The sequence below is a fragment of the Colobus angolensis genome, unplaced genomic scaffold (genome assembly GCF_000951035.1).
Source record: "Colobus angolensis palliatus isolate OR3802 unplaced genomic scaffold, Cang.pa_1.0 Scaffold57, whole genome shotgun sequence".
In the NCBI taxonomy this organism is placed as follows: Eukaryota; Metazoa; Chordata; class Mammalia; order Primates; family Cercopithecidae; genus Colobus; species Colobus angolensis.
The window spans coordinates 6,922,284-6,931,821 of NW_012119265.1; the positions used below are offsets into that span (position 1 = coordinate 6,922,284).

At 37.7% G+C, this 9,538-nt stretch overlaps 1 protein-coding gene across 1 annotated transcript in view; it reads left to right on the forward strand.

Moving 5' to 3' along the window:
* KIAA0586 (KIAA0586 ortholog) overlaps positions 1 to 9,538 on the forward strand; it is a 128,801-nt gene that overhangs the window by 80,451 nt on the left and 38,812 nt on the right. The window contains 1 exon segment of the mRNA XM_011961983.1: positions 8,578 to 8,732. Coding sequence (XP_011817373.1) covers positions 8,578 to 8,732 — 155 coding nt within the window.

The window sequence follows — 9,538 nt, forward strand, 5'->3', positions numbered from 1 at the left end:
ACAGGCATGTGTCACCATGCCCAGCTAATTTTTGTATTTTTATAGAGACAGGGTTTCACTATGTTGGCCAGGCTGGTCTCAAACTCCTGACCTCAGGTATTCTGCCTGCCTCAGCCTCCCAGAGTGCTGGGATTACAGGCGTGAGCCACTGTTTCCAGCCGATGCATTTATTTTAATATGTACTAGAAAAATATAACAAATCCATGAAAACTGACATAACGGATCTTTAGGACAAGGGTAAATTAGATAATACTGTAGATATTTATTCCTTTATACTATATGGATTTTAGTAGCACTTAGTGCATTCAGGACTATTTTAGAATTTAAATAAACTTTCTGTTGTGACACGTTGGAAATAAGGATAGAATAGAGAATCCCAATTGCTAGCATATATAGTTGACTCTCATCTATGAACCATTGTTATATTCTGTGGTCACCACAAACATATTAACAAATATTGAACCATTGCTCCTAGGATAAATACAGGATTAGGTTTCTGTGAGCCTCCGGTCATAACATTTTTATCAACTGATCAATATATAACCTGGTTTTATTTATGTTTCTGTTTAAAGAAATCTTATTTAATATATATTTTGGATTCATTAATATTGAACTCACAGCCATTGAACTATCCAGCAGTGTAACTTGTGCCTGAAGGAGGCCTATCTAACACATATATTTTCTCCATAAGACACAACAGAAGAGCCTTTTTGTGCTTTGAAACACTAGACAGGCCGGGCGCGGTGGCTCACGCCTGTAATCCAGCACTTTGGGAGGCCAGGGTGGGCGAATCACCTCAGGTCAGGAGTTTAAGACCAGCCTGGCCAACATGGTGAAACCTTAAATGCAAAACTTAGCCAGGCATAGTGGCAGGCGCCTGTAATCTCAGCTACTTGGGAAGCTGAGGCAGGAGAATTGCTTGAACTCGGGAGGTGCAGTGGGCAGAGGTTGCCGTGAGCTGAAATCGCGCCACTGCACTCCAGCCTGGGCAACAAGAGCGAGTCTTTGTCTCAAAAAAGAAAAAAAAGAAAGAAAGAAAGAAAGAAGCACTAGACAGTACCTCGGCGCTAAGGGGCCATTTTAGACGTGAAATCACCAAAAAACAAACAAACAAAAAAACAAAAAAAACATAAAATGTGAAAAACACAGCTTTACATATACTGTGAAAAGGTCTCTTGTTTACAGTATGAGAGCTGAAATACGGTGGAATGTATCCTTGTTCAGCATCAACTGGAAAAATGCATATAAGGCAATTTAAGTTTTTCACCACTCTGTACATGTCCACAAATGACCACAAAGGTGCTGCAAGTATTGATTTGGGGATTATAAATACATTTCAGCAAGTAGGTAAATTTGCAAATATGTAATTTACAAATAAATGAGGATCTGCTATATTCTTATTATTGATTTTTAAATGCCCATTGCTGCTTTCTCTTAAGTGAAAAGAAACTTCTGGAGGCATGCAGATTTGCCAGAAATCAGAAAAGGAAAAGCCTGAAGTTAGAGTATTTAGTTTCATATTAAGTGAATATCTTGTATCGTTCAGAATTGGGAGAAGTTCGAGACTGAATTTCCCATGTGAATATATGTAAAGATTGGCCTCATTTCTCATTTTGTACACATAATGAGAGTATTAAATGTTTTACATTCTTTAAAATTTGTAGGATTCAAATAGCATGAAATGTGACTTACCTTTATGTCCAGCTAAATGTGCAGAATGCAATTAAACAGAGTTAGCACTAGGTGGCTCTCGCAGATCACTTGAACTGCTAGGTACTTAAGAGCTACTAGGTACCTGAGAGCAACTAGGCACTTGGTTGAAATGTTACGGAATAAATTCCCTGAGGAGATAGCCTCTCTGGTCCTTTCTTAAATTTCTGGTAACCCTAGCAGATTACCTATAGGACAGTGCATTTTTAATGTTAGATACATTGTAGGTATTTGTTTGATTGGAAAAAATAAGTAACATGGTATAACATAAGACTGAGCACATATGTAAGGCAGTATAGCAAAATAGCTAAGAGTTTAGGCTTTGAGAGTTTCCGAAATGGGTTTGAATTCCAGCTCTGTATATCTTTGGTCAAGTCACTTAATGTTCCTGAACCCAAATTTCTTCATGTGTCAAGTGGGGATAATATTGCTATGTACAAAATTACCCCACATTTAACAGCTGAAGGCAACAAATATTTATTATCTCACAGAACTCTGAAAGTCACAAATCTGGTAGTGGCTTACCTGGGTGGTTGTCAGGATCTCTCCTGACGTGGCAGTCAAGATGATGGCTTGGACTGAGGTCATCTGAAGGCTTGACTAGGGTTGAAGGATCCACTTTCCAAGCTCACTCATGTGCCTTTAGCAAGAGGCTTCACTTCCTCACCATGTTAAACAGTCCATAGGGCCATGAATGATGTGGTAGCAGGCATCTCCCAAGAGAAAGTAAGCAATCAAAATGGAAACAATACTGTCTTTTTTTTTTTTTTTTCTTTTGAGAGAAAGTAGCTCCTGAGTAGCTGGGACTACAGATGCACACCACCATGCCTGGCTGATTTTCGTATGTTTTTATAGAGATGGGGTTTTGCCATGTTGGCCAGGCTGGTCTCAAACTTCTGAACTCAAGTGATCCACCTGCCATAGCCTCCCAAAGTGCTGGGATTACAGGTGTGAGCCACTGTGCCCAGCTGATAATGTCTTTTATAACCTAATCTCTAAAGTGACATGCCATCACTTCTGTCATATTCCATTGATAACACAGACCAATCGTGGAACAACTTAAGAGATGAGTTTAAAAAGGTGTGAATACCAAGAGGGCAGGGATCATTGGGGACTATCTTGGAGGTAATAGTGTCTATCTCATTACGGTTATTAGGTACATGTATTTGACAATGCATGTGAAGTAGTAAGCACAGTGCTTGGCACATGATGTTGTTCTCTTTAATAATGCTTGGAGCATGAAAAGTACTATCTTAGATGTACTTCATAGAATCAGAAACTATCAACAGTTGACTAAAAGGACTTTGCCTATGGAAAACTAATTTGTTCCTCTTGTTTCAAGATTTTCTCCTGGTGACCACAGAATATAACTGTGGTCCATAGATGAGAATCAACTATATATGCTAGTGATTGGTATTGCTTTTCATCAACGTTGCTTACAGAGGGTCATCTATTCTTACTTTGCCCCTCCCCACCCCTGCTAATTTTCAGGAAATGTCCTATTTCCTGTAGTTCTCTATCACCGTCTCCATTCCTTAGGCTCTCAGGTTGGGTTGAGTAACTGAATGATGCAAAATTGGTTTTGAGGAGTTGTCTTGGGGACCCTAAAATGTAAGCTATAATTTGAGTGAATTATATGTGGACCCTGGGATATACTACGAACTACAGCTTTTTATTTACTCAAAAAACCTGTATTGAATACCCACTGTATACCTAGAGGTGTGTAAGTACTACATTAAGCACTCAAGATTCAAAGATGATAGATGTCTGCTCTCAAGACATTTACTAACTAGCGTGGGAGAAATAAATAACAATTATAATATTGTATGACTAGTACAACATACGGCTGTGGGAGTGCAGAGGAGGAATTCAACTCATTTCTGAGGGCTTAGAAAAGGTTTTCTGCAAGAGCCAATGTGAAATTGAATCTTAAGGGAATTAGCCAGATGGTAAATTATAAGAATATCCCAGTTTGTTCATTTACCTTATTCAGAAGACATTTTTGAGTGCCTGCTATGTGCCGAGCATGTGCTAGGTTCTATGAATATGAAACTTGGTAAGGCCCTGTTCACAATGATGGTTTTTTCTCTAGTAGACATAGTAGATAAGAAAGCAAAAACATGCAATAAATTACTGTAGTTATTGTGAAGAAGTCCATATAGGATGGATGTTCAGGTCAATTGTAGTTGAAGGGATTCAGGAAAGACTTCATAGATGAGGGAAGTCTTGCTTGAGGTGACTCCTCAAAGATGAATAAATACTTGCCATGTGGTGAGTGAGGAGGGACCTTTCAAGCAGAATATGCAATAAGACAGGGAACCAAGGCAAAAAAAACCCCAAAAAACAAAAAAAACAAGGGTTAATCACAGAAATACGGTGTTTTTTTCAAAGAAGTAGAGCTTAAGATGTAATGAAATTGCAGCAGGGAGCAGAAACCAGGTCATGAAAAGCCCTGCATGATCTATTAAGGAGTACAGTAAGGATCGCTTTGTATACAAAATGGGAAATAGTAAGTCTTACTTTATACTTATTCCCATAAACACTTCAGTCTTAAGTTTCTGTCAATTCTGAATGTTGTGTGATATTCATCAGTCTGCTAAAGATTATAAATAAATGAGTGATATGATCATATTTACCTTTTATTTAGCAAGATCATCTGAGGTGCAATGTGATGGGTAGATTGGAAGAGTTAAGACTGGATGCAAGGAACCTGATTAGACAACCATTAAAGTTGACCCGATGAGATACTATTCAGTAGGGAGGATATATAAAAAGGGAGATTTGAGAGAGAATTAAGGAGATGGACAGGAATTCTTTTGAGTGTGAGCAGTAAAAAAGTAACAGGAAGTCTAAGAAATACCTAAGTTTCTGGCTAGAATTATTGGATAGATGGTCATCTCAGTCACTGAGAGAGAGTGAATATGGAGGAAGGACAGAATTAGGAGGAAAGAAGTGGAGTGGGGTTTATACATAATGTGTGATGCCTTTGACTTTCATACAAATGAAAAAAATCCGTTAGATATACCAGACCAAAAATTCTTGCTGGACTGGCAATTTTAGGCAAATTTGGTGTTCTCTAAAAGTCTGCCATGGTTGCTCTCCACTACAATAAAATCCTAGGAAAGCAAAATTAGGGATTTCTAGTTATGATTAATCAAATTAAATTAAATTAGACTTGATTAAAATAATATTTTAAATATCCCTCTTTTAAAGCTCTAACTTGCATTATACAGGTAAGACACCCACACTCAGTGAGCCTGCTTATTAGAAGACACAGCAAATTCAGCACTGTTAGATTGTTGTCATGGAATCCTTTCCTGACCCTTATCACTGGGTTAAATACCTGTCATATGTACTCTGTATAATTCTCTAATGTCACCTGCCTAATGTTGCTCTTATCACACTGATTGGTAATCTCACGTGAGGGTATGGACTTTATCTTGTTTACTGTCATATCCCTGTCACCTAGCAGGTTATGTAGTACACAGATCATAGTAAATATCTGTTAAATTATAGGATGGTGTATGATGTGAAAGCTATTACGCACTTTTTGAGTGCTCCCCACCACCACTTTTTTTCCTGTCCCATGTATGCCTTATCCCAAGTAACCGGTGTTAAGATTCTGGCATATGACCCTCCTGTTTTTTACCTCACACATATAATTTTATGCACACATGCATGTACAATATATATAGTGTGTGTGATTGCCATTATTTTACAACTTGAAATCATATCTTGCACACTTGCCTGCATTTTGTGTTTTACCAGTAAACCCTGTAGATTATTCAAGGTCAACTGGTATTACTTAAATTTGTTCATTTTAATGATTGCATAAAACTTCATAGTGTTGATTTCCAATAATTTATTTAGTTGTTTCTCTATTGATGGATGTTTATTACCATTTCCCTGCACTATAAACAATGCTAGAGTAAGTATTCACACACGTATCCTACCAGATTGTTGTGTTTTATATACTCCTCCTTACTGCAGTGTATGTACTCCTGGGAAGCTCTTCTGTACATGAACAAATGTATCTTTAGTTTAGAAATAAATAATGCCAAGTTGCTTTCTTGAAAGTTTAAACCAATGTATTTTTATCAGCAATTTATTAGTGCCCTTTCCTTATATCCCCTCCTGAAATTGTGTTGAATAGTTTTTTTATATGCCTCAGTAGAAATATGAAGATATGTTTCTGACTCCTGATGAGTTTATATGTCTTTTCAGTCATATGTTTGTTGGCCATTTGTATGTGCTCCTATAAGGTTCTTTCCCCATGTGGGAGGTTCTCAATTTTTCTTGTTATTTTTAAAGCTGTTTCTATAGTTTAGATGTTTTCTACTATTTGTATGGTAAACATTTTTATCCAAATTTATATTTTGGTCACTGACGTTGATGATCTTTTTTTGCCATATAATTTAAAAATTTATATATAGATATTTCTATCTTTTATACTTTCTGTGCTTTCATGGCTTAATCATGTTGCTATACTATAGAAAAAAGCTGATCATTTTTGTCTATTTATCTGATATCCGGTCACATTACCACATTCTCATATTAGTTCTAATAGAGTTCTTTTGTTTTCATTACAGTCTCTGGGGTTTTCTAGGCATATGCCATATTATCAGCAAAAGAGTTTTCAATATCTTCGTTTTTAACATTATATGTAATTCTTTTCTCTTAATTTATCTTAGAAAAATGTCGAAGAAGTCATAGAAGTAGGCATAACAGAAGATAAAGAGGCAAATAAAGCCTGGAACATGAGTTACTTTAAATTATAGGTATTATTACCATTACTTAAATTAATCTTATGTTAGATAATTAAATGAGAATTAATCAGGTAATAATTTTGATAAATTGTTTTATACAGATTTAATACTATAATAGTAAAAATCAAAACTCAATGTGTCTGGACATGGTGGCTCACGCCTGTAATCCCAGCACTTTGGGAGGCCAAGGCGAGTAGATCACTTGAGCACTTGAGGTCAGGAGTTCAAGACCAGCCTGGCCAATATGGTGAAACGCTGTCTCTACTAAAAATACAAAAATTAGATGGGTATGGTGGCACATGCCTGTAGTCTCTGCTCCTCGGGAGGCTGAGGCAGGAGAATCACTTGAACCCTGGAGGCGGAGGTTGCAGTGAGCTGAGATTGCACTACTGCACTCCAGCCTGGGTGAGTGAGTCTCCATCTCAAAAAAAAAAAAAAAAAAATTAAAACTCAATAGATGTATTTTGCTTTATGTAAAACCCCATTGAAAACCTAGATTAACATAAAAGATCAATCAGAGTGATTATTTGCTATATCTAGGAAATTGTCAATAGAATGCCTTTAAATGGAAAATATCTATGGCGTCTTTAAAATATTTTTTTCAGGCTGGGTGCAGTGCAGTGGCGCATGCCTGTAATCCCAGCACTTTCGGAGGCTGAGGCAGGAAGATCACTTGAGCCCAGGGATTTCAGACCAGCTTTGGCAACGTGGCAAAACCCTGTCTCTATTAAAAATACAAAAAATTATCTAGGTGTGGTAGTGCACACCTGTAGTCCCACCCACTCAGGACGCTGAGGTGGAAGAATCACCTGAGCCTGGGAAGTCAAGGATGCAGGGAGCCATGATCATGCCATTGCACTCCAGCCTGGGCAACAGGAGTGAGACTCTGTCTTTAAAAAAAATAAAATAAAATAAAATAAAATATATAAATTTTAAATCTATATATTTAAAACAACTTAATTTGCATATAACTCCAGGTCTATTTCTATTGATTATATTTTAAAAGATTATCTAGCAAGACTGTGAAACAGAGAGCAGTGACTTAACTCCTTTGTGCTTCTTACTAGCTCTCTGATTTTGGACAGTTAGTTAACTTCTCTGAACCTTAGTAATGTCAGTGAGAGACAGTTACAATACTGTAACCTGTCTATCTTACAGAATGATTGTAAAGTTCAAATGTAATAAGATAATGTACTCATATATGAAAGTGCTTGGAGTATATAGTGCAATACAAAGGTACAGTGATGTTATTATTAGATATATAGATATCGCTGCTCTTGTCTTCTTTCTACTGATTTGACTGAGGTGCCATTTATTTATTTATTTGTTTGTTTGTTTATTTATTTTGAGACGAGGTCTCACTTTGTCACCCAGACTGCAGTGCAGTGATGCTATCTCAGCTCAGTGCAACCTCCGCCTCCCAGGTTCAAGTGATTCTCCTGCCTCAGCCTCCTGAGTAGCTGAGATTACAGGCACATGCTACCACACCCAGCTCGTTTTTGTATTTTTAGTAGAGACAGGTTTCATTATGTTGGCCAGGCTGGTCTCGAACTGCTCTCCTCAGGCGATCCACCCGCCTCAGCTTCCCAAAGTGCTGGATTACAGGCATGAGCTACTGCGCCTGGCCAGACGTGCCATTTAGATATAAAAAAAGAAGAGCTTGATCACTTGAAGAAAAAAATCCACAGAATAGAGCTAGGCAGTACCAACATTTTCTAGGCAGGAAATTGCCCTTTGCTTTAAGATTACCTTTTAGATAGAAAGTATTCTATTGACTCTTAGAGATAGGAACGGTAAGCAGGAGTGTTAAGAGTTCGTATGTGGGAAGGAGGCTTCAGATGAACTGCATGGACAACTTGTTGATTGAAACTTTACGTAGAATATTCCATGGATTTGTTTGAACATAGGTACTTTTTGCATTCTCTCTGAGTTTTGGTTTTAACTGCAGTGAAGGCTTGGTCCAGGTGTTTTTGTTTGAAGTACACTGCTAGTTCTAATTCAGCAGATGAGACATATTGGTAGTTTTAGTCAACTACTTGTTCATTTTTGAAAATAAATTTAACAACTTATTTTAACTTTTTGTTTACATTTTTGATAACAGGTAGTATTTATGAAGATTCATGTGCTAGTCATGGTCCAATGAGTTTGGGAGAATTGCAGTTGGAGCCAAATTCTAACCTTGTTCTTCCCACAACACTTCTGACATTACAAGAAAATGATGTTAATTTACCAGTAGCCGCTGAAGATTTTTCCCAGGTACCAAATTAATAGCACTTATATTTTACTTAAAGTGAGAATTGAAACGATATTGCCTTAGCATGGTACCCGGTCAAGAGCCAAGCCTCTGGAGTCAGATAGCTTCAAATCATGCCTCCTTTATTTCCTAACTCAAGCCTGAATATAAATCTTAGTTCAGCCAAGCTGTGTCCTTGAACATATTAGCCCTTTTTAAGCCTTAATTCCCTATCTTTAAATTAAAGAATAAAAGTAATGGCCAGGTGCAATGGCTCACACCTGTAATCCCAGAAACTCGAGGAGGCCGAGACAGTGGATCACTTGAGTCCAGGAGTTTGAGACCAGCCTGGGCAATGTGGCAAAACGCCGTCTCTACAAAAAATACAAAAATTAGCTGGGCTCCTGTAGTTCCAACTACTTGGGAGGCTGACGTGGGCGGCAGATTGCTCGTGCCCGGGAGGCAGAGATTGCAGTGAGAGCAGATTACACCACTGCACTCCAGCTGGGTGACAGAGTGAGACTCTTGTCTCAAAAAAATGAATAAATAAATGAAACATAAAAATAATATATATAAAAGTAAGGTAGCTATTTCATTTACATCTCTGTATCTGCATACAATACCTAGCTCAGTAATTTGCACATAGTAGGTGCTTGATAAGTGTTTATTACATTGAAATTTGTAAAAAGTGTTTCATAATAAATGTATTGCATAAGAAATTTGATACTGAACGGCCGGGCGTGGTGGCTCAAGCCTGTAATCCCAGCACTTTGGGAGGCCGAGACGGGCAGATCACGAGGTCAGGAGATCGAGACCATCCTGGTCTACA